The following is a 26,535-nucleotide window of genomic DNA, read 5'->3' on the forward strand; positions in this document are numbered from 1 at the left end:
CGCTTGTATTTAGTTGGGGTTTTTCATTGTTTAGTGTCCAGTATCGAGTCAGAAAAGTTGAATTTTGAGTCAAAAAAGTATCTAGTTTAAAAAGTTTAGGATTGGGTCAGAAAAGTCGGGTATCAAGTTGAAAAAGTTGAGTATTGAATCACAAAAGACTATAGTGTTGGTTCACCAAAATTGAGTATCAAGTTAAACGGTTGGATATTGAGTACAATTATTAAAGCTGAATATCATACCTGTCAACCTCCAGGATCTCAAAAGAGTGAGATCTTCCTCTTTAAATCTTCCCTATGAGTGAGATTTTTGTGCAACATTTTTCTGTAATGACATATACTGAATATATACATGTCTGTTTATGGTTAAACAACATTTTCAAAACATTGCATTATGTTCAAGAACTTCCAAGGCTGCTCTGGTTATCAAGAACTGTCTGTTTAGCTGACTTAAACAGCTGTTTAGAAGGCTCATATTCAATATTAAGTCAAGAAAATTGAGTATTGAGTTGAAAAGTCAAGAATTATGTTGGAAAAGTTAAGTACATGTACAAGTCAGAGTTTGGAAGACTAAGATATTACCACAAAAAAAAGTGATAAAATGACTTATTAAGCATTTTCATCAACAATAATGAGATTTGTAAAAAAATGACTTATTATGATGCATTATGCCTGATATATACTCGTGTAATCAATAACAATTTTCACATAACTGTATAGTCTGTACTTGAGGAACATGAACCATCATAAACTGTTTTAAGCAAAAGAAAGAATTGCATTAGAGCGGGCCAGGAATTTTAGCATGCTAGTAAAATATGTTTGAACCTCTATTTTCACTTAAAATGCCTTTACATGTACAAGTATGGAAATTTGGCTGGCTGCCTGAAATCTACCAATTTGTCAGCAATTTAATCATTTGTTCTAATACGACGTCCTTAAAAGGCTTTGAGACCACAATTGTGGTTGATTTTCGATTGCTATATGAGCAGCACACAACTTATTGGGCGTGGCTTGTGTGTGTGTAAATTACTACCCACCATTATCATGTAATCAAATACATGTAACATTCTGATGTGTATCAGTTGTTTTCATTCATTTCAATAGCATGAATGAACATCAAAGTCATATTTGATAAAAATATTAAATGTTATGTTTTTGAAAAATTATATTCTGTTCTGTTAAAATCACTTACACACGTACACGGTAGCACTCGCCACGTGCGCCATCATGTATGAAAACAAACAATAACAATCGTCAATGAATGAAACATTGTACCAGTCCATGTGTGAAACATTGTGACCTTATAATGCAAACAACTATTGCCATATCTAACATTGTTCTACTTAATTCGCCCTTTCCGTCATCATAAAAAATACAGAACAAAGTTTCACTATTGAACATTTCAATTGACATAGCATAAAGTGTACAGCCAAGTATTGACAAATATGGCAGGTCTAAGGTTACAGTAATAGGTCACAATGTAAAAAAGTACTGTAATTATCCTATTAGAATTTAAATAAATCATGGAAACACCATTTTATCATTGTTTTACCACAGGCTGACCATTTATGAGGATATTTTACCCCTTGTTATTGTGTGGGGTAAAATAAAGTGGCATAAATGGTCAGCCCATGTTAAAACAATGATAAAACAGAGTTTCCATGATTTATTTCTTTATTAAAGGCTGCTTTCATACATATATTCAAAGGCCTTAATGTTACCTTATATTATGAAACCAACAATTTTTAGTTAAACAAGTCAGAAGTTTGATGGTTGCATCTAATTTTTACAGTTACTGTAAATGTACTAATTTTCGCGGTGGACAGAAAACTGCAAAAAATAGTACACACGAAATTGATTTTTTACGTTTTGTAACACTAATCATTTGGCATCCGTCGTCCTTGTTGTCTGTCTTCGTCATTGTCGTTAACAATTTTTCAAAACTCTTCACCTCTGACACTACTTGACCAATTGAAACCAAAATTGGTATGAATGTTTTTTAGGGTATCATGCATAGAAATGGTGTAGGGATTTTTGATTTGTTGAAAAACATTGCCGCTGTTACTAAAAATAGGAGTCAGACAGTAGTTTTCTTGCATATATCAGTTAGGTTTAGCTAAATTCTGACATAGGTTAAAAGTGTTCAGTATGATGAGATCTATCTGTGGTGAAATTTTTATTTTAATCTGTTAAGCCGTGTTGGAGAAATTGCCCTTTTTCGACATTTTTTTGCTATTTTTAATGTTAATTCTTTCAAAAATCTTTTACTCTGACACTACTCGACCAATTGGAACCGAACTTGGTATGAATGTTCCTTGGGGTATCCGGATTTTTGATTGGTCGAAAAACATGGCTGTTGTTACTAAAAATAGAACAAAGGGTCAGACAGTAGTTTTTTGCATATATCTCCAAAACTGTTAGATTTAGCCTAACTTTTTCAATTGCTGAAATGAACCTTATTATAAGGCCTTCAAAAGTCTTGAGAGATCAAAGTTGTCAGATGACTCCTTGTAAGAATTATTGCCCTTGAAAGAAGAAAATGATTTTTTTTACAGTTTTCAGCCAATATCTTGAAAATTATATTTGATAGAAAGAAACTGTCAATTGCTGAAATGATCCTTATGATAAGTCCTTCCAAAGTCTTCTTGAGTCAAAATTGTTAGACAACTCTTTGTTAAATTTGTTGCCCTTGAAAGACAAACTATAACCAGGTGAGCGATTTATGCTCCTGGGAGCCTCTTGTTTTGAAAGCGGGAAAATTGACACCCGTGTATACGTTCACTTGACAGAATACGCAAAAAATAGCAATCAAGAAAATTAATACGTTTACAGTAATTGTACCTTTTGATTTGTCTTTTTTTTTTGGGGGGGGGTCAGATTATGTTCTGACTTTAATAATCATATTTATTTTCACTCAATATTCACTATTTTTGACACGATGCTTGGTTTTTAAGACTTGATACTCAACATTTCTTACTCAATACTTTCTGACATGTTGCTCCAAAATCAATACTTACCTTTTTTAAGTAGATACTCAACATTTGTCTAGCTGTTTCTCCTAGTTTTACAGCTACATCAAAGTTTTACAATATAACTCACCTCAAGGTCTTGAAAAAGATAGATCTTGTATTGGTAGATATCCTTATTGAGCTAATAGAAAAATATTCTGTGTCTTTGTATAAATTGATGATGTATTAATTGGCTAAATATTCCTCATAAACTTTGACCTGAGTCAGATGAAACTGTAATGCTGGACAGACAACAATACTTGGATGTTGTGCAAGAATGTCAGTTACATTAATCAGACTGAAGTATATAGGAGACTTTAAAATCTGTGGAATGCTCATCAAAAAGATGGACAAAATAAAAATAAATTTTGGAAGGGAACCAGTTGCCAGGTTTAAAGTTTATTTTGGTATTCTAAAGGGCCTTTGGGTTTGGAGATTGAAGTGAAAATTAATCCAACTTTCTTGTTGAGTAACCTTAGTGTAATGTGGTCAATTTGAGTGGTCCCTTATATATGGTCAGAGCTACAACCAAAAATGTCAGTGAAAAGAATGAAATCAATAATTATGCTTCTGTGGACAGTAAGTTAGAATTCTGTTTTCAAGTCAAGTGAAGTCAAGTCAAGTCAACTTTATTTAGAGTCGATATATATTAAACAATAAACATAAGCTCTGTAGAGTTTTTAAAATTTTAAAAAGTTCTGTGACCTTTATGTACTGTTTTGGACATTATAAACAGTATACTGTGACTAAAATTTTTATGCAACTCTTGAAGTCACATGCAATTTCCTAAGAAAAAGTCTGAAATATCCACTTAGTACAGTAATTTTTCTTAAAAGGTGTTATAAAGAGAAGTTTTAAGGTAGATTTATATTGTATACAATATGGAGGAAATATCTAACTTGAAAAACAAGTTTGAAAAAAATACATAAATTCATTCTATTACAGAGTATTTTGAGATACATCAGTTACTTTTTTTCCCTTTTCAGTTGAAGGAAAGAATAGCATGGCAAAGAAACATTCTATTACAGAGTATTTTGAGATACATCAGTTACTTTTTTTCCCTTTTCAGTTGAAGGAAAGAATAGCATGGCAAAGAAACAGATGATATTTGGATTAGCCACTAGAATTGATCTTCTAAACTTCATAACAAAACAACAGCACATCTAAGTCAAATCTTTTTAAACAAATTCAGGCTTTGTCTCGCCTAATTTTTGAAATTATTAAAGTTTTCATCATACTTAAGCTTCTGTAACTCTGAATGATTTATCACAAAGCTGGAGGTTGATTTATTTTGTGGGTTGTCTATGTATAAATGTTTATTATATACAAATGAATATCAGCCATTGTGACATAAAAGTTTACTTCAAAATGATATGAATAACTGAATGACTGTAGAAATTAGACATTTACTAAATTAACTTGATTGAATAAATTGAATTCTTGTTTGTTAATATGTAACTAAGCTATATATTTGACAGTATTTCTGAATGTAACACAACACACCACATATAATAATACAGTACTTAAAAATGTTACGTAAACCTTGTTTAGTCTTATCTTCTGTTACCTACACTTAAGTAACAGTCTTTTTTAAGAATCATGCACATTCTGTAAAATGTGATACACCTAAAAAAAGGCTACATATTTTTATTTTTGTTATTAAGTTGCTTTACAGGTGTATATGATGAAATGTATAATTATTCATGTCAATCTGTCTGCTCTTAGGAGATAATTCACATGGAAAATCCAATAGTTTCTATTGTATTTTAGTGTCATTTACAGAGTTATCTCCCTTAATTTTGAATTTTACTGTACATTCTATATAATTTTGTTCTCCTATAAACAAGGGTTATATGAAATGTTACTTTCTGTTTACTAGACATTTTAAACAAAAAATCAAAAATAAAATATGTAGGCTTTCCAACCCTAAATCACATTTTGCATGATTCTTATGTGGAGTGCTACTCAATTATTATACAATGTTTTTCAGGTCCATTTAATATTGAGTATGGTATTATGACATAAGATATTCAGATAATACTGTCCTCGTTTCAGAGATATATTGATTATTGTTATAGATGGTACTTAAGTAAGAAAGTACAATTTAAAGTTACTAACAATATCATGATTTAAAAAAGTTGATATGGAAACAGTAAATGGAGTAATGGTATACTGTAAGATTATACTTGGTGTTTCTTTGTAATATTTAATTGGGGTTATTTGATAGAGGTTTTTTTATTTCATGGTAAAAAAATTATAAAGAGGGAATGGTTAGGATGCTGTGTAGATTTACCTTTAGCTAGCAAAGATTTTAATCCATTTGTACTTTCACATATAAAAATTTTTGTCTTAAACTTCTCATTACATGTACATTTATGTTATAATACTGCTATATTTATTATCCAATGACAACCTTTGATTAACATCACATTACTGTGCAGTTAGAACATACTGTCAATCTAAACTATTAACTAATTGTTCCTGGCCAGTGACATATTGTCAATCTAAACTATTAACTAATTGTTCCTAGCCAGTGACATATCGTCAATCTAAACTATTAACGAATTGTTCCTGGCCAGTGACATATTGTCAGTCTAAACTATTAATGAATTGTTCCTGGCCAGTGACATATTGTCAGTCTAAACTCTAAACTAATTGTTTCTGGCCAGTGACATATTGTCAGTCTAAACTATTAACGAATTGTTCCTGGCCAGTGACATATCGTCAATCTAAACTATTAACTAATTGTTCCTGGCCAGTGACATATTGTCAATCTGTAGTATAAAATAACCAATTGTTTCTGGCCAGTATCAATAATAAGTTATTTCAATAAATTAATATTGTACTCTTGTGTCAAATTTTGGAAATGGTATACTACAGAGCTATTGCATGAATATTAGGAAGTATTACTGTGAGTACATATTACACTTGCAAGCTTGTGCAGTGTAAAATTCTGCTTGGTACAATATTTTCCAATTTTCATGCAATGACTTTTTTATTGTAAAGCAGATGCTACAAACTTATTTATAATGTGTCTTTATAGTTGATGACATCATGATTTTGAACTGTTTTTCACTCAGTGCAATATGGGATTATCAGCATTCTACTGCTATACAAAAAAGTATTGTCATCTTGGTGATATGAGCATGAAACTTCATATTTACATGTGATCAGTTTAATCAATATTTAAACGTATGCATTTTGATTCTGAGACTACAATTTAACTCTTTTTGCCTTTGAAATACGAACAACCTGTAATTGTGTAAACATTTTAAAAACAGGTTGCATACATGTGAACAAATTTTATTCTTGAAAATATTTGTTTTTAACCCTGAATCTCACTTGACATTTTTTTTTGTATGGTACATAAGGTTAAGCTGTATTATTGTTAATTTGCTATGAATCTCAAGATTTTTTAGGTGGATTTTTTTAAAAATATTTTTTATTGAATCTCGTCTCTCTGCTTCCATCTTGTATCTCTGATTAGTTCAGTCTTTAATATCAAATTGTTTTGTGAATAGTGTATGAAAAATAAAATTTTGGGACCATTTTTTCATGAATGCATTTTACAAAAGACTCTGTTCATTAAGTCAAACAAAAGTTTATGTTTTATAAATTTTCTACGCAGTCAAAATATGATCAATATGTCTAAATACTTTGTCTTTCATATTTCATCAAAATCAAATGGAAGCTTATATATCTGATTTTTAATGCTTTTTATTTTACTTGCAGTTCTTTCAATGTCATATGAATGTTATGATTTTATTATTATTTTTGTTACAGTTCATATTTTTTGCTTTCTACAAAACTTATAATTCACACAGTGTTGTATTAAAATTTATTCATTAATTTAAAGAGGTAGACCTAGGGTAAAGGGCACAACTCTTCAAAATCATTGAAACGTTTGTATTCAGCATTTTACATCAATCTCATCTAAGCATTAAAGTAACTTGGATTGATGTCATTCTGTTTCAAATGAGAGCTTGATAGGCTTTGGTGAAATTGAATATGATACTAGCATATCACTGATTTCAAGAGTTGTTTCCCTTACCACCTTAATAATAATCACCTTTTCTTACATGTTAGATGTTGACATTCGTTGAAATTAGTAGTTTTTGTTATGTATAAAAAAACCTTTTAAAAGAGTAATCAAGGGAACCAAGGTTATAGCGGTAATCAAAAGAATATAATCCAGGGACAAAGACCAGACATGGAAAACAGACATACACAACAAAGAACATATAGCAACTAAAATCATGCATACAAAGTAACAAAAGCAAATGAGCAAAACACGCAGTGAAGGGATTGTTATTGCTTTGGTGTAGTAGTAACACATTACATATTAAGAACCACTAATACCTAGCTTTATAAAACTTTTAGTGCTGTAGTAGGTAAGAGGTGGAACTACCTTTGATTCTCAGTGTTTTCTATATAATAAACCAAACTTTTCAGACATAAGGGAAGGGGAGGAGGTTGAATCTATCTATATAATAAAATAGGAGATGCGGTATGATTGCCAATGAGGGAGTCATCCATCAAAAGTCAAGCAACAATTTATCTTTTACAGTTTACCACATGGTCTTCAATGATGGGCATAACCCATACTATAAAGCAAGCTGTAAAAGGCCTCAAAATAAATGAAGTGAAACAATTCATGAAAGACTAAAATTAACCCAATCTATGTACACAAAATGTAGGTATAATTGAATGGTATACATATGCTAGACAAACTTCATTGCTTTCATTTTCTTTTCAACGATAATATGCTAAAACATGTTTTTGTTCAAATTAAGGACTTTTGTTTGCTTGGAATTATGTAAATGACTTCATATGCTAGATTGCAAAACCAAGAAATTAGGAAGTCTGTATATCAAATGTTATACTTTGCATAGTCTTTAAACACTTCGAAATATTTCACATTACAGTAAGGATTAAAAAGTCAAAATTTTAATGTAAAAAGTTAGCTGACACAGCTCTTAAATTTGCTTTTTGGTTTTTTTTACTGTAACTATGAACTAATTTACTGAAAATAACAAAATTTCATTTTTATTGACTTAAGAATAAAATAGTAAGAATTTTCTATAATTTAACATTGTCACGAAATCAGTACATTTTAGATGAGCTGTTTTATAAAATGGCAAAACTCTGTGATGATTTGGAATGAATTGATATATACCTCTGATAATTAGATGACATTTATAATGTAAAGTATTTATATTACAATGATTGAAGCATTGAAAAGTATATTTGTAGCCTACTCCACAGTGGTATGGAGAAAAATATTTTTTGACTGCTTAAAGTCATTACTCCATAATAGACTCCATCATGTTAGTTAATTATTTATTCGAATAATTTGTGTTAATGATGAAGTTCACTGCTGTTAATTTGAGACATATCTAGTTTTTTTTTTATAATAAAGTAGTTGATAGTTGGGACCAATTGATTTTTTTTCTTTGATTATACAGACAATCTCATTGTAGTATTTTGTACTAGTGATTCAAATTTTATTATTTGTATAATGTGATGGTTTATTTAGTTTATTTTCTGTTTTATTTTTAAATATTGTTGTGGTAGTGCTTGTTCTTTTTTTTGCCTGTAAAATCAGCTATAAACACTATTCTGTGTATGAAATGGTAGCTTACATAGTTTTTTGATGTGCTTACTAATTTCAGCTTTGGTATCCAGCTATTGAGAGAAATCAATGTTTATGTGTAGAATAATGTAAAAAAAATTCATTGTTATTGAAATTTGTGTTACATAGAACATTCTTTCATATGAGCATTCTGGCATGATCAGAGCAGTCTAGATTACTAGAAACTGGTTTATAGGTTCATGTAATGTCTTAACTCTGTAATTAATTGGAATGAAATGACACTCAAATTTGTGATAAAATATTTTCTCAAATGCAGCATATAACATGACAAACATTATGAGCAATCTCTTATGTTTAAATTTTGATTGACCACTGTAGAAATGGGCAAATTAGATGTAAGTTTTCATACATCTCCATTGTATTTATACATATAACATAGAGGTACTGAAAGAAAGAAAATTTTGAATAAGACCAGTCAAATGTGTTTTAAATATATCACCATTTCATTACAACTCTAGTGTCTAGTCACGAGTGTCTTAATATACATTGAAGATTATGGCTATGTATTAATTCTTAATTTACACTTTTACTTTATTTACAGTATTTCTGTCTTTAGTTCTGAGAAATAAACATTAATTATATATCCATTGTCGTTCTTTTTACCTCCCATTAGTATCATAGTTTCACAGTAATGGCTGAAATGTGTAATATACGTCATTAGAAATTGTGAGGAAATGTCCATTAGGCAATGTTTTAAGTATTAGAAATTACCAAATATTCGTATAAGTACACATTTCAATCTCTTATACTTTTTCAAATATTACACTGGAAGTGGATTGGTAATTAAACTGGAAGGAGGAAAAGTGAAAAATAAGGCTCGATCCATATCTCTCGTAAAAACTGGTAAAATGATACATTTTATTTGAATTCCTGATATATATTGTAAATGCATATGGAACTTGTTCCGAAGACAAAATCCCTAAGGGATAGTCAAGGATGTCAAAAAGAACATTCTAGAACCACGTGTTCAAGCAGAAGATATTCCCCTATGTTATGCATGTACGCATGTGTACGAGAATTTACGTTTAACCTACAGTTAACTAAAACCCATAAACTGATCAAACAGACATGACATTGAGACGCACAAATCTGATGCTTCATTGAAATCAATGGAATAGTTCAACCAAAGTTAAAGGCAAAATATATAGTTATTATATGTAAGATAATAAATTAAAATGGTATAACTACTTACTCTCAGTACTAAGTTACGATAAGTTTAGCTAAGCACTATAGCAGGGATTTTTGGTACAGAATTCGCATCCACTTCAACCTTTCTGTGTGCTAAACAACGTCAATAGTAGGCCTTGTTTCAAGTAACATAACAATGTTGATAGGACAATAAATTGGGAAAAATATGACCACAAGTGCCGAAGAACGCCTAGATTTAAGGAGTGTGCGAACGAATTAAGGCTTAATCCGATCTTGGCACTAGTGATCATAATTTGGTTATTCACGACAATTTATTATTCTATATATTATAAATATCCCCTCCATTATTCGTTGCTATTTTTAACATAAATTTTAAATTTTGTGAACGGCGGATTGATATTGACATTTTGTGAAGTGTTTTGCGGGAGAAATTACTGAATTTATTTCACTATGAATTATCGAAATTTTTTACACATGGAACATTCTGTAAATCACTGCTATGTATATAACAAAATGCATTTATAATGTGTGCATTACCATTACTCCATTTTGATGATGGAAGTAGCAGTCTTTATAAAAAAAAATCAGACAGAAGGTGATTCATGCATGTCAAACACCCACCAAATTCAGTTTTATTTCTATTCAGAAACAGTTACTGATTACATAACCAGTCTTAATTTTACATTTGGGTGTAGCGTTTTTGAGATAAAAATCATATATATTGTACATGAAATTGGCACTTTGTAAGAGTTATTGTTCCTGATTTAGTTTTGTTTGGTTAATTTTAGTGCGAGATAAATGTATGGTTTTCTTAAAAGTGCAGATTTAAACACAGAAATGATTATCGTTATGTGAATGCATAGCACATGTAGACTGAAAAAAATATTGTTGGTTTGGTGGGTTTTTTTACGCCATGAATCACTTTATCATAGGCAGTGTCTGAATTGTATGTGGACTGGTACTTAAATGCATTACATTCCACATTATTTGCCAATGATATGTATTAGATATACAGCCGAAAAACACCAGAAATTCATGTTGTTTTGAAGATAATTAGTGTTTTGTAGTTTTTTGTCCACTTTGTCTTGCCATAGTTTTGAAGTTTTTGTCAGATCAGAATATTTTCCTGAAATACTGAACTTGTATGTGAACATTTTCATTTCATAAATGTGCTTATTTATTGTTATTGTTAAATGTTCTTCAATGAATGCTTTTGATTAAATCACATTTTGTAATTAATTCTCAATAAAGATCACTTGTAATGTAAATGTAATTGAAAGTAATGGAGCATTTCTGGTCAATATTCTAAAGTAATGCATTGCATTACCTTTACCATTGCAAAAATTGGTCCTTTACTTCACCATTACATCAAAATTGACCACATAACATTACACATCAACACTACCCAAGGTCAGGTCAATTAGCTGATGGAAACTCAAATTTAGTGTGGATGAAAAATAAAATAGGATATGTAAAATGACATTACACTTATTTCATTTTGTAAAAGATTCTTTTATTTTAATCCAGAGAGGTTTAGGAGGAGTCAAGGATTTTGAAATGTGACGTGCGGACGGAAGCGAAATTAAAATGATTCAAAAGGACATTCTGGACTTTGAGTACTTGCAGAATATGAATAGTCAATCTTGATTTAATTTAATTTCTAAGATTTAATTGACTTAAGAAATTCAATGATTTGATCGAAGATACAGTCTAAGGTCAAAGTAATATTCGAATAAAATATCTATGACGATTCATATTTAATATAAGATGACAGTTCAGGAAGTCAACAAGATTTTTTTAAAACCAAAACAACAGTAAAACACCATAGGTTCAAACGAAAGGAAATCCGTTGTTAACGCAAAGGAAATCAAAAGGATGCGCATGAACGATATGCGCAAACCATAATTTAAACCTAGATGAACGCTGGTTCTCTAGAAAAGGTAAGCATTTCAAGCTTCATATAAGATATCGCCATGCTGCTCATTGGAGGTTGAGTCCATAGAGATACGAGTTCACGAGCTTGATAATGCAAATAACGTTTTCATGATTTGAAAACAAATAACTGTCAATGACCATTTCAAGATGAATGTTTTCGGATTTTTAGTAATTTTTTTAAAAAAATTATAATTTTTCCGTTCTTATTCTCAAACTCATTGCTTCAAGCTCCTATGTTTGAGCCCGATGAAAGTGTAATAGCACGCCACATGGAACATTGATAAAACTAGTTACATAAAAGACCTTCTAGTTGGTTGCGCGACACTAAGAAATACAGATATATATAATATTGAACATACAATATTTTGGGACTCGAGTCCTTAAGTAAGCCCAAAATCCACTACTAGTACAATTTTGACATTTATCTATAAGCTTTTAAATTACAAAACATTATATATGTATATTATTTTTAAAACCCCATTATTAAGAGGTTAAATAATCTCTAATACAATTATTAAACACACCTTAAACCAGGTCAAAACCCATATTTTTCAGACTTAATTTTGTTGGTCAACAACAATTAAATGACGCATGCCCACCGATTTATACAGTTAAAATAATGTTTTTGTATCTTTTCTTTTGGCCGAATCAATGCTGTATTCAGGGGTGGATCCAGGATTTTAGATTAGAGGCGGCGCACTGTTAAAATTTCGCCAAGCGGAGCAAGACGAAAATGTTTTTGAGGTTAAATTTTTGAAATATTCTTCTAGAGTGGGTGCAATGTAGGTATCTTTTGTGGTACAATTAGAGAGAAATTAAAGTTTCAACCTAAAACCGCCTAAATCTACCCCTGAAAACCCACGCTTTGCAAATTATAGTGGGGGGCGCACGCCCGCCACGCCCCGTCTGAATCCTCCCCTGGTATTTTTTTTTTATAATGATTGTATTATCCCTCAATGGTTTGTTTTTGACTTCAGTTAGTTCCGTTACATCAATGATTTCCTTAGATTTTAATCAAACTGCAATGGAGATTCTTTTCAGGAACAATCCATGTACGAAGCCACGTAGATGTAAGTGAATTGATAATGAGGTAAAATATAATAAGATTTTTATTGCATACTGCTCAAATAAAATGCATTGGGAAATCAAAGTAAACACTAAAAACGTATTTGTCCTTATATGATTGCCAAAATATTTTTAGAGTAAGAATGAATTCCACTTTATCTGCTATGATATTCTGTGTTTGATGTCGATGTTTATTACAGATATGTATCACTGTATGAAATTTGAAGCAACAAAAAGCAAAACACACATGATCAGTCTTATTTTAATTTATTATAACAGGTTAAGCCAGATATTTTGATCAATCGCGTATGGACACATTATTATGACAGCAAACAGTTATTACACGAGACATATCATTGAAACATTTTAGCAAGTTTTTTTTTACAATTTAGTAGATAAAAAAACGAAAGATCGTCATTGAAACTGATAGTGGAATAAAACAAAAGGCTGGGCTTTTAATAGTGCATACATGTTTATATCTAGTGAGTTTAGGGTTAGTAGAATTGAAATTACTTTAAAGCATAATTAGTCAACACATTTAAATGTCAACATAGTTTATCAGAAATAGTCAACAACATAGAAATCAATGCAAATATAACATTTTACAGTAGGTTATCGATATTTATAAATTGTACACACTTAATAAGGTTAAGGTTCATAGGATAATTAATTAGAAAGAGTGAATAACTAAAATATGATCACGATTGCCGAAGAACGCCTGTATCGAATGTGCGGAATTTGTTTAATATATTCAATATTCATACATTGCTGGAAAGATTATATTTTGGTTATTCACATCCTATTTGTTAAATAGATTCTCCCCATATTGCTATTTAACCAAAAAAAGTCTCCAGTAAGCGTGTATCACTTCTGTCCTTTTCACAACAAAGTAAAACACCAGTTTTGAAACAGGGAAAAAAGTGAAAATATGATATTTTGTCGAAGATATCCAAATTTCACGCATGCCCGGCATTCCTGAAATCTTCTTATTGCCTTTTACAAAAAGACTAAATATTAATTAAATCTGGAACATTTTCCCAAAATTAGGAGGAGGTGACACAGGAGACGTACTTTGTTGAGAAGATCGGCGTGTACTGATAGGAGGCAAACTATTTTCGGTCCCGAAGTCATCTCCAAATGGGTTGTTTGTTTCACGTGGACCAAAAGTAAAAGATGGAGCTGCTCTCATTGGTGACAGCGGAGGAGGTAATCCAGATGCTTGGAATGACGGGCGCTAAAACAAAACCAGCATATGTATGTTACATGGTATATAACGAAACTATTTAAGTGATTTCATTTTTTCAATATGTTACCTATTCAGTCTGGTGCGATGTAAACTACACGACTTTTTTGCAAATTTTAAAATGTTTTCTGAATTCAGAAAGTGTCTTTATGTTTTGTCGTTAACTGATTCAATTCAAAGTGTAATATCTGTTTTTTCTTCGGACGAAGGCAGTGGCTAGTATATACACGTATATACTTTTACTATCGGTATTAAACTTACGCTTTTAAAATTATCGTAACGCGGCGATGGCAACTCTGATTTAATCAGCCCTGCATCGGATCTTGATCTCGATGTTTTCATCTCATAATCAGGATCTTCACCTCCCATCGCTACTAACTTGTCAGTACTACGCGAGTGAGACGTCACAAATAAGTTAGAAAGGTCTGGACCAGATGGTGACTGGCTCATATCTCCAGAGTTATAGTTGTAGGAGTTAAATCCATCAACCTCCGTACCATTTAAGGTAGCAATCTACAAATATTAAACGTCAAATACTCATGGGATTCTAACAAGTTGTAAAATGACAAAATGGCGAAAAGGAAGCAAGTGTATCGTTTCTTTTTTTAACTGTGTCATTCTACCATTCTATGTTATAATGGTTTTGGTCTTCGAATTCTTTACTTTGTCCTTGCCTTTTGACCTCACAGCCATTTATTAGGCTCTAACTGTAATTCTATCGACATCATATTATTTTTTTTTCTAAATATATACAGAAAGTTGTTAGAAATAAAGGTATAGCGATGACCAGAAAATAACCTGGACAACTCGGTCACAAAGAAAACAATGTAAGTGGCATGCACAAATGTCTAGTTTGAACAAACATTAAATATTTTAAACCAATTAAATTTAGTATGGTAAACGAATCATGTTTTTTTTATTATTATTTTTTGTTCTTGATAAAGGTTTGTTAAAAATAAATTTCACGCTTAAGCAGGAATAAACTGAACCTATCTTGAATAAAACATGTTCTGATAAGGTGGATCGTCAATTCAATTAGAAGAAGAACTATATTCAATGTGAAGGCTTAATTCAGATTGGTTTTTAAATTAATATAGAAAGTGATTTGCCAAGGTAGCTACATGTAAGTGTTACCTTTGACCAGTAAATGTTACCAGAAAACACACCGAAAACTATTTACTAAAGAACTTTAACGACTTGCCTGCGTCGTACGGACATGGTACGGGAAGTTTTTGTTTGCCGCCTGTGGACGGGTTAATATCTACAAAATTACAGAAGTGAATTACTGCAAGCATAATTCATAAAAGGCTTAACCGCACATTGATGTAAACATAATTTGTCGAATATTGAAATTTTAATATAAACATAAAAGTCATTAAATTCAACAGTTTAAAAAAAGACACACAAAAAGCATCATATAAATGCTTACTAATTTTAGTAGCTCACCAAAATCAATGATAAATTTGAAGTAACACTACAAAGGAACGAAAAGTTAAGATTCAAAATAAAAAGAGAATGTGCAATCCGCAATATATAGCATAACGAAATTTGAAATATTTATGGAAGATTGGCATATATGTATACCAAAACATTTTCGGGAAATTTCATTGAATAGGACACAATAACATCACCTTTATCACAATGATTTAAGAGCAGTGGTTGTTACATATGTGAAACGAACGGATGGAATGGCAAGCAAAAGGGCATTATAGCCCTCGTTACACTGGTACCACCCGCTATAGAAGTGAAGTTAATCAAAAGCAGTGGAATAAGACATATAAATCGAGGGTGAAATCTGGAAAGTAAAAAATAAGCTCTAAAGTACAATGTTGATGTTATTTCATTTTATCCACAGTAAATATCATACCTAAATTAATTAGTTTATATGGTTTCATTAAAAAGTAGAATCAATAGGTGTTAGAAAAAAAGTAAAAAAGTATTGATATCAGTACAAGTAGTGACAAATGGAATATATAATGCAAGAAATAAAATCAACATTAAAAAAATCAACAAAAACAAAAAGCAAATAATACCAGTTAAATTGACAAGTACAACAAATAATCATTTACATTAACACGTGTATCCAAAAGTGTGCAATTAGTAAAAACGGCGTATTTCTCACCAAGAAAAAGACATGACCACAAGTAACACAGAACAGATAGACACCATGCACTGTTTTCTCGCGCATCCATTGAGGTATAGCGAACATGGCCACTAATATTACTAATGGTTTAGCCCAAAACCTGATCAAAGAAATAGGAACATAAAATGTTTTCATTTTGTACTTTGTCAGTTCGATTTGTATTAGAACTTTAGAGAAAAAAAGAATTTATATTATTCAGTTTGAATGTGTTTTAAACTAATCAGGACCCGGGATTTAAAATTTCTACATACACATGCTTTAAGAGACAATTAAATTAATGAATTATACACAGATGTCGTCCACAATTTGTTAGATTTATTGATCAGAGTATTCAACATTTACCCCCCAAAAAGTGTATAGATACACAGGAATGTATTGCAATGCACTTATATGATGTGTATGTGTTTATGTGAAGCTGTAAATCCATTTAAAGATATCAATATGAAAAAGGCTCGCAGTTCTAGACAGAGAGTGACAACTAGTCTATCTGTCCATAAAAAAACTTAAAACATATTGACTATTCATTCAAAAAGCATAGTTCCTATAAGTTGATTAACTCTAGATACCCGAGAAATATAGAATCTACAACGATAACGAGTTGATTATGGAATTTCTCACATCGAGTGAAATAAATTTTATAGTTTTGATCGCGAGGCTTGCCGAGATATAAGATATTCATAATCAACCAGCTTTGAGTGTAGATTCTATTTTTTAATGCCCTAAAAACGTCAAAAATACCTAAAAATGAAAAGCACGCGAAACGTTATGTACTGATTCGTAGGAAACATGTTGACGTCACACAAACGCAAACATTCCAAAAAAAGAAACCAGACGATTTCAAATGTTTTTTTTTTTTTTTGGTTTTTTTTTTTCACTTCAAGTTTTCCCGAGTCCCTTCATAATTCTTTTTTAAGGTAAGAAAACACCAAAATTATCTCATTTAACAGAAATATAACTACAATGGAAATCGAGGCGATTCAAGATGGAGTCCAAGACAATCGATTTCTAAGCGAATCGAACTCGAGAACAAAAAAGTCACTAGTGATGAGAATATTTTTTTCCACACCAGTCTGGCGGTATGAAAATTGGAGCAAAATTAGAGAATATAATAGCTAAGCTTAAGAACGCCTCTTTTCTAAGAACAAACGTGACAATAATCAATACTAACATCGAATATAATAGTATTGAAACAGGGAAAAAAGTGAAAATATGATATGTTGTTGAGCATATTATAATAAGGTTATACAACACGGAATAGAAAAGAAAAATGAGTGACTCACTGATTATGTAGAAAGAAAGCTTATCTACTCTACCAACACCAACACCAAAAAGAGTGACTCGCTGATTAATAAGAGAGAAAGCTATTGTACTCTACCAACACCAAAACAAATAACTCACCAAGAAAAAGACATGACCAACTAATACAACAAAATGTTGAACACCTATTACAGTTTTCTCTCGTGTCCACAAATCCATTCTGAATAAGGCTACCAACACTACGATTGGACCTGCCCAAAACCTTTAATGGATATTAGATATTTTTGTGGAGACAGTTCTGTTGGTCAACATTTTTCTAATAATTTACACGACGCATTCACAGATATTATTCAGTACAGCGTAATGAAAGGATGAAAAGTCCGTTGTTTTCCTACTTATTGTTTTGGTTTTTGTAATGTGCTTGTTTTGTTGTTGTTTTCGTCGTTTCTACATTTCTTTAAGCCTAAAAATCTAAGGTTTATAGGAAGACCCATTGCTAAATTTATTTTATTTTTAGTTTTTATGTAATTTATGGACTTTTACTTTATTTTGCATTATTAGCTCTTATTGGTCATTATTAACATAAAACACGAAAAGTTTCTCTTTGTAAATACATGAATAGCAATGCAGAATTGTATGGAAAAAGTATTTATTATATTATTCCTTACTAAGTGCTGATATTTTCACGGTTCTTTTCATCGTCATGCACTCATTTGATTAAAAAAATATCAAAATTCAAATTGATAAAGGGAAAGCGATGTGGTAATATAATTTCGAACTAAATTTTTGTAAAGGTAAAATCATTTCGTGTTTTGTTTTTCTTCTGACATCCAATTACAATTTTTTTATGAAACCTCGGTGTTATTGCCCAAATTATTTTCAAATAGTTCAACTACTTACCATATTGTATAAAAGATGAAAAACGGATAATAAAACAAAGATTTTGATTTGTAATTCTTCAACGTAAAAAACACCGAGTAGCAGAACCAAACCCAAGCAATCAAACGCAAAGCTATAAGACCATATCCTGGAGGACTTTCATATGTATATAAAACTTCTCCTGCATCAAACACCTGAAAAAAGATAAATAATTCATGACAGATTGGTGGGTGTACTGCGGTTATGTTGCAAAAGTATGAAACATGTAGTGACTATTCATAGTATAACGGCAATATATTCACCCTTGAAGGTCAATTACGCTTACTGTTCACTCCGGGGGCATAGAAAAAAAACGTGATATTTTTCATAGTATTACGGTTGTATTACACAATTGTACATTATTGTTAATAACCTGACTTATTGTATTTCAAATATAAAAATAAAATTCAAAACTTCAGGAGTATATAATTAGACCTTTTCTGAAAATGCAAAAAAATCAAAACCAGTTAAAACAGAAAGCATTATTTTGCTAATTGGCAAATAGGTCGTAAGAGACAAAAACCTACTTTGGCTTCGTAAATAAAAACTGCAGTATAACAGACTGTATAAGCTGAGAAGAAGACAGTGATGATAATTGTACTCTGAGTGGACAATTTTCCTCTGGTGATTGTGAAACCTTTTCCCATTAGTACCAACATCAACAAGAAAATCAATTCACTAATGGTACAAAATACTCGACCTGTAAAATATTTCAACTATTTGGTGGAATAATAAACTCTACCTTTTCGTTATGATATCTCGATTCACTTATTCCGACTCATTAATAGAACAGAATACCCGTCTTGTACGATATAATACTCTTATTAACTGATGCATAAAATATTCTACCAGGACGACAGAACACTGACTCAATGATAGAACAATACATTCGTTCTGTGTTTCTGAATACGCCGTAATATTTCATATCATATTTTTGTGGATTAGAGGGAAGTAGAAATATTGTGCGTACTATTTTAACAGCTATGGGTCAATTATACTATGCCGTTCACTTATTTTAAAATATTGCATTCAACAGAGACAAAAAAAATCTGAATCATTGTACATTCAAAGTAAATTCATACCAACTATATGGCAAAAAATGGCTTTTCTCAAAGCTTAGTGTATTCTGTGTATCTTATAATTTAGTGCTGACCTGTTAGTTTTGTCTCTGGTTGTTCGTATCCTGAACTACCATATATTCCATAAGAAATGCTCAGAAACATCAACCCAAAGAGCCAAAATGCTAGAGCTACCATGTACATCTTATATGTTGTGTGGAACAATTGTCTTTGTTTCAAGAAAACTAAATTAAACAGAAAAGGGCAATAAAATATTTGAAATATATTGTTAATAATTTCTTATCTTTTTCTTTTTAACCGCTCCACAATTAAGTGCTGTTTGAAAAAAGTATTCCATTACATTAGACTTGCAAATGGTAATCAAAGAGTGGCATCAGCTGCAAAAATAAACCTTCACATTCCATTTATTCTTTGAACCTTTATTTGGACAAGATTTGGTCGATTGGGCGTCCTTTAGTTTTCACTTACAAAAATGTAGAACTTAAAATCTATATGAAATGTTTAAAATTGTTTGGTCATTGATTCATGGCTCCTATGAAAACTCTGAGCTTATTTCCTTAGTATTCATATAAGATCTTGATATACTATATAGTCGAAGGATTGTCTCTTTTTTTTTCTTTTTTTTTTTTGGTTGTTTGGAGGGAATATCTTTTTTCTTTTTTTTTTTGATTTTTTTATATATATAAGTGGTTTCAAATATTCGTAAATTACTTACATGCGCATATGCCGGAAAGTGCAACAAGCACAACATATCCAATGAGAAATGCTATATCTATTGGCAATATGTCTGAAATAACAAAATAAGATTCTAATAATAAGGTCTAAAAATACTCGTGTTTCCGCTTACCCTATCGACCGTAATTTTGTTCGCAAGTTTTTACAAGCATTATTAAAGTCTTAATGTGCTTCCAAAGCAAACTGGCTAAAAACGTCAGCATTTAAGGGGGAAATGTTTATGTACATTAATTTTTCGGCATTTGCATACAATTCAGATCCACTGAAAGAACATGATACAATCTTATCTCTTTACTGATTTCAAGGACTATTTGTGAGTAACTAATTACAAATATGTCAAAACTGAACATTTTAGTGATTTCTGGAATTTCGACCGTGGGTGTATCGTGTTGTTGATGTATCTAACATGTTAACGAATGCAGCCCATATACATTTCTATTCTAAAAAAATTGTAGAATTAAACATATAAATAGACTTGGGTATATAGCGGTAACTCTTTCGCTGTACCTGTTTATATGATGTTTTTGGGCCAGCTGCAGCCTGCCCTGTGGTACGAGGATTTCTTCGTCGTTCATCGAAGACCAATGGGTAACCTTAGGCTGACATTTTCATCCCGGTAGGTTGTGGTCTCTTTGACATATACATCATACCTATTCTCGTTATATTATTTTAAAATACAGTACAGTTGTTTGGCAACAGACTCTTTGAGAAATTATCGCATTTAAAATGTGTAAAAAGAATTTTTTTTAAGTTATCATGAAACTGTTGCAGGTTTGGCTCAAGATGTAATAACGAAAAGTTCTAAGGATTTAATGACAGATCATCTAAATAATTATTTTCCACGGTGTATTTTGAACTAACCTTTCATTGACAAAAGATAAAATGCCGTGATTGGTGAAGTGGTGTGTGAATTTATCAATGCCATGACAACTATCCCGATATGCTGAATGACGCCACCACAAGCTACAGCTAGCATGAAACTTCTTCTGTTGATTTTTCTCTCAAAACTTTGATAATCGTGAAAACATTTATACATATTTGTTTAGTACTGAACCTTTGGACCACCTGCTTATTACTCTTTTTAAAAAATACAAACTTAAAAATCTTACAAAATTCATCCGCAGAAAATTCATGTCTTAGTAAGTCGTCTTCTTTAGCGTTTGTCATGTGGAAGGAATATGAGAAGTTCAACCCGGAGCCCTGCATCAGGAACATAAAAAAATACATATAAGAAAACTGACAAAATAAATAGACTGAAACATTAGCTGTATGCTAGTAAGTTTAACCTATTTCTTCACTCTTATGATGCTGATTTGATAGTTGATCTGATCCGAAAGAAAGAATATCGTTGGGATAGATCCTTTAATCTCAGTTTCCGCTATATATATGACGTATTATCTTTAAACAATCCTAATTTCGGGGATTTGATACATCGCATCTACCCCAAAGAACTTGAGATAAAGGATACTACAGACACTGTGAAGTCAGCCTCATATCTTGACCTACACTTAGAAATCGATGGTAAAGGAAAACAATTGACCAAACTTTACCACAAACGTGATAACTTTTCATTCAGAATTGTCAATATTCCTTTCATCTGTGGCAACATCCCTTCAGCACCTGCGTATGGAGTGTTCGTATCACAACTCATACGTTATGCCAGAGCTTGCCGAAACTACCAGACTTTTTGTATCGCGCTAGAACTCTAACGGGTAGGCTACTGGAACAGGGTTATGTTGCTACAAGATTGAAGTCATCACTACAGAAGTTTTACGGTCGTCAACTCGTGGATCGTTATGGTGTATCAATCTGCACCATGAAAACTGATTTATTCAACGGGTCATGGTTTTCCTTTCCTCGTTCTCTACCCCGGACTTGACTTTTATGAGCAACTCGGCGGGTGTTTCTAGAAAAGCAGAGGATGCTTACCCTACCGGTGCACCTGTTCCATGCTCCCAGTTTTTAGTGGAGTCAAGCGGGTTGCTCATTTGCTTTTGTTACTTTGTATGTATGATTTTAGTTACTTTATGTTCTTTGTTGTGTATGTCAGTTTTCCACGTCTGGTCTTTGTCCCTGGATTACATTCTTTTGATTACCGCTATAACCTTGGTTTCGTTGATTACTCTTTTAAACAGTCCAATCCTTCATATTGAGCTGAAGAATTAAAAGCAACTCGGCGGGGGTTTCTAGAAAAGCAGAAGACACTTACCATACCAGTGCACCTGGTCCATGCTTCTAGGTTTTTGTGGAGTCCAAGTTGCTCATTTACTTTTGTTACATTGTATTTATTATTTTAGATACTGTATGTTCTTTGTAGTGTTTGTCTGTTTTTCATTTGTCCCTGGATTACATTCTTTTGATTTCCGCTAGAATCTTGGTTCCCTTGATTACTCTTTAAAAGAAATCCCCACCCGTCAAATTGAGAAACCACGAGTATTGCAATAATCCCTTTTCACAACTTGGCTTTGAAATATGAAGCATGAATTAAATTTGGCAAGTCGGTCGGATAAAAACGGCTAAAAAAGACATAGCGTTAATAATTACTAGGATATAGGAAAAAAGAAAGAAAAAATCAAAGGCCTAACAACAGAACTGTAATACAAGGAGCAATAAATAACAATCAAGATTTGATATAAATGTTGAACAAAAATATTTACCCCTGAAGACTGGTCACATCTGCTTACAGCAATGAACCACCATCTCTCTCTAGTTGACTTAAAAATACGTCCTCCATTACAGGAAATAAAGTTTTCTCCATTTTTGGTTATTTGTGTGCACCCTGACCAGCTGTACAACACTGACATGTGAATTATCTGATTATTAGCAGGATTCAAAGCTGCAACCTTCTGTTCACATGTCTTAAATGGTAATAGATAAATATAAATCACTTTTGGAGAACCAATGAATCTTTGGTATAGTGGAGTTGACTATTTTGTTCCATTGAATATTACAAAAAAAAAGACGTCTTATTTATTATGCAAATGATTTGATAAAAAGATTTGGTTATAAATATAACATTTCATTCGTTTGTGATATCGGCAGAAAACCAAAGCTTTAATAATCAGAAAGATCAACATCCAAGAGCTTATTTTAAGGACACGTTTTTCTTAAGGTTTGTTGCCCATTAGTATTGTTTCCGTATTATGAGTATGCATTCATGATTAAACTATTATTTTCAAATTTAATTGTAAAACTTAACCACACAATACAGTTTAATATGAATTAACAAATCAATCATTAATGAACGTAATTTTAAAGCGTTGGATGGAAATGAAGGGTTTATTTTATCTTATTTATTTATTCATTTTACGTGTTACCTTAAAATTGTGTATGTGCTCAAAATTTTCTATTTATTGTTTTTTTTTTTTAAATCAAGGGGTTAAACTGTGTTTGATGAATTTTAAGAAACATGTGTATACCCCTCAAATACCCCTCAATTCATGCATACATACAGCTTGTAAGTTTCCATATTGTATACTGACCTTTCCACTTTTATAAACTGCAGGCCATTGGTCATCTTCATCATAGTACATTAACACACTGTGTGTGGCATGGGTCTGAATTGAAAGACAGTATGAAGATGAAATAAAGACATTACAATAATGGTGTAAATAATAAAACAAATATTGCATAGTCTTTAAATATTTTTTTTTAATATTCGTATAATTATATTATCTATGAGTGAATGAAATTTGTACTGAGTAAAAAATCAAGTTTACACCTACCTCCTGATCCCTTCATTTTTCAAACTTTTTAATTTACATATTTAAGATCAAGATTACTTTTTAACATAAATTGTCTTTAACTGGAGCTTTAAAGATGTTTAAATTTGTTGTATATACAAGTAAGCAAATGGACAACAACTCAATTTTCTGTGACCAATTTCTTCAATGAAACGTTATTGCATTTGTTTACAAGTCACGTACGTATGTAGTTCGTTGGATTAATAACAGTTCGATATAATTAAACATTAAATCTGTGATCTTTTAATATTTTAAACCCATAAATAAATAAATAATCCATAACTAAGTACACCTTTATATACATTATTAATAGAAATACCTACTGCCCTTATGCCATTATGATCAAGAAATTAAATTCTTATTTTGTTCAGCCATTTCGTGAACAGTGACTTAACAGATCAAATGGTCATACAAATCCCCAAACCTCCATAATAATGGTCATACAAATCCCCAAACCTCCATAATAATTCTCAATTACTGTAAAGCAATTGTGTAACTTGGTTATTTAGTTTTTAACAAAGTCTACAATGGCGAATCCAGAGATTTTGAAAATGGGGGTCAAGCTGGCTCAAAAAATAAAGGGGTACTAGGCTATTATTTGCCCATTTTGCCCATTTTGCCCAAATTGTGCAAGAAATTAACAAAATTTTCCGACACAATGGGGTTCCGACCAAAAAACATAAATATACCAACAACAACAGAGGATTACATATATGTATTTTAATCTTGATTCAAAAGCAGTAAGGATAATAGTAAAATACAATATATATACTCACTGCTGGATATTCAAAAGTATATTTCAGTGTACCCTTTTTTGCCAAAAAGCAAAATCTGGTTATGAACTTCCAATCCTGTAAAGGAAAATGTACTTTGTTGTTCATATTTTGTGATATTTGGGGGGGGGGTACTTAAGTGGATAGATTAGCGTCTTAATTAAACGACTATTATTTTATACATGTATATAATTATATATATGAAGTGGGTGCCATGACATATTTTCAAATTGAATAAATACTCGTACATTTATCGACAATGAAAGTATCAATGTAAGATTGTGACTGTCAATTGACAATTGTTATAAAATCTTGCTTTGTTATATACAATTTTCATTGAAATTATGAAATTATATTTCATTCGGATTTGACATTATCATATATAAGCAACTCGATTGGTAGTTCTAGAAAAGCAGAGGATGACTACCCTACCGACGGACCTGGCTTGCACATCCAGTGTTAAGTGGAGTTCGAGTTACTCATTATTTTTCAGTTTGTGTGTATTTTTGAAGTCATAATATGGCCGTCTCCAAGAGATCACATTTGTTCACAATGAGTTTTTTTCTGTTTTATTGCACTAGCTAGACTTTCTTGCTTGAACATAATTATGTTGCTACAAGATTAAATTCATCACTGCAAAAGATTGTTGTGCAGTATCCATCTGCATCATGAAAACCGATTTGTTTACCGTACATGTGTCATAATTTCCTTATATCTTTGTTCTACCTCGGATGTGACATCTTGTGAGCAACTCGACGCCTGTTTCTAGAATAAACCGAGGATGTCTACCTTACCGGTGCACCAAGCTCCCAGTTTTAATTGGAGTTCGTGTTGTCCATTTACGTTTGTTTTAATATATATATGTGTTATTTTGGTTTCCCAGTATTCTAGCTTCATAATGGAATGTTGTATATAAAATGATATTATACAATCATTTATAGTCATGAATCAATGGTCAAATATCTTAATAATTCGAATATATTTTAATTCTAAATGAAAATATAAGGCCGGTCAATCGATCGAATATTGTGTACATGAAGGGTCAAACTTATATGGTAAACTAGACATTTGAAGTTTGTATGGTCTGTTGAACCAAGACAATAAAGTTAAACTCCGAAAATTCGATTCAGTTTCAGATTATTTTTTGAATTGACAATTATAAGTAGTCAACTATCAATAACTGATTTGTCTTTGTTACAGGTAATGACAAAAAATCAATCATCACCTTTTACATGGCAGAGTTGGAAGGAACTGCAACCAAAACAGTCAGTTTCTATGTATTTTCTTACATACTATCCATACAGACAGTCTGAAGTTACGTACCCTTGGATCAACTACATCATTCTTAGGTTACTTACCCCTGGATCAACTACATCATTCTTAAGTTACTTACCCCTGGATCAACTACATCGTTCTCTACTCTTTTTCCATTTGTAGGATGGACCTGAAACACGACTAAAATCAGTATTAGAAGAATAAATTCCATGTTTCAAACCATCATCCCTTACACAAGCAACATATTATATACGCGTCACTTAGTGTTATGACGAACATAACCAGGAGCACGCTTTTCTTTGGGAAATAATCTCTTTAAATTTTAATAATTTATAGGTCGCATTTTAATTCAATACGTTTAAATTCGATCCAGTGACCGTTAGTCCATTTAATAATCTATAAAATTTAGATGATGCAGTTGGAAATTACATGCATGGTAATGCATAGTAGTACGGTCTATTTGCTAAGTTAGACAAATTTACAAAGCAATACTGAAAACAAAAGAGTGTATTGAGTGTATTGAAACGATTCTGTTTCGCAATTATAAAGTGAATTATACATAT

At 31.4% G+C, this 26,535-nt stretch overlaps 2 protein-coding genes and 1 long non-coding RNA gene across 9 annotated transcripts in view; 2 read left to right on the top strand and 1 right to left on the bottom strand.

Annotated features, from left to right (window-relative positions):
* Nucleotides 1-9,238, top strand: part of LOC148616474 (cystathionine beta-synthase-like) — a 31,281-nt gene extending 22,043 nt beyond the window's left edge. For 3 of the 5 annotated variants that reach the window (XM_088583539.1, XM_088583543.1, XM_088583538.1), the window contains one exon: nucleotides 3,991-9,238. In XM_088583539.1, the coding sequence (XP_088439665.1) occupies nucleotides 3,991-4,109 (119 nt within the window). In that variant the 3' untranslated portion in view covers nucleotides 4,110-9,238. The remainder of the gene's footprint in view (nucleotides 1-3,990) is intronic. The other 2 variants (XM_088583540.1, XM_088583542.1) reach the window with 1 other exon arrangement.
* A 2,110-nt stretch (nucleotides 9,239-11,348) lies between these two features.
* Nucleotides 11,349-13,990, top strand: LOC148616475 (uncharacterized). 2 transcript variants are annotated; one of them, XR_015922225.1, is made up of 4 exons: nucleotides 11,349-11,746; nucleotides 12,783-12,831; nucleotides 13,199-13,299; nucleotides 13,854-13,990. It is a non-coding gene; the product is annotated as an uncharacterized LOC148616475 (long non-coding RNA). The 2 variants fall into 2 exon arrangements; XR_015922224.1 differs by having other exon boundaries at nucleotides 12,783-12,811.
* LOC148616476 (transmembrane protein 145-like) lies at nucleotides 13,068-26,278 on the bottom strand. 2 transcript variants are annotated; one of them, XM_088583546.1, is made up of 13 exons: nucleotides 26,091-26,278; nucleotides 24,701-24,775; nucleotides 23,664-23,738; nucleotides 22,839-23,039; nucleotides 21,291-21,381; nucleotides 20,162-20,233; nucleotides 19,521-19,670; nucleotides 18,895-19,067; nucleotides 18,350-18,522; nucleotides 16,172-16,292; nucleotides 15,251-15,310; nucleotides 14,311-14,562; nucleotides 13,068-14,040 (listed from the first exon to the last, which is right to left on the bottom strand). In XM_088583546.1, the coding sequence occupies exons 1-13, from the start codon at nucleotides 26,181-26,183 to the stop codon at nucleotides 13,825-13,827; spliced, it is 1,752 nt and encodes a 583-aa protein (XP_088439672.1). In that variant the 5' UTR covers nucleotides 26,184-26,278; the 3' UTR covers nucleotides 13,068-13,824. The 2 variants fall into 2 exon arrangements, with proteins under 2 accessions (XP_088439672.1, XP_088439671.1); XM_088583545.1 differs by lacking the exon at nucleotides 16,172-16,292 and adding an exon at nucleotides 17,591-17,711.
* Between the last annotated feature and the right edge of the window lie 257 nt (nucleotides 26,279-26,535).

This window comes from Perna viridis, chromosome 5 (genome assembly GCF_037379345.1).
Source record: "Perna viridis isolate PV_CMFRI_1.1 ecotype Kerala chromosome 5, ASM3737934v1, whole genome shotgun sequence".
NCBI classification, from domain to species: Eukaryota; Metazoa; Mollusca; class Bivalvia; order Mytilida; family Mytilidae; genus Perna; species Perna viridis.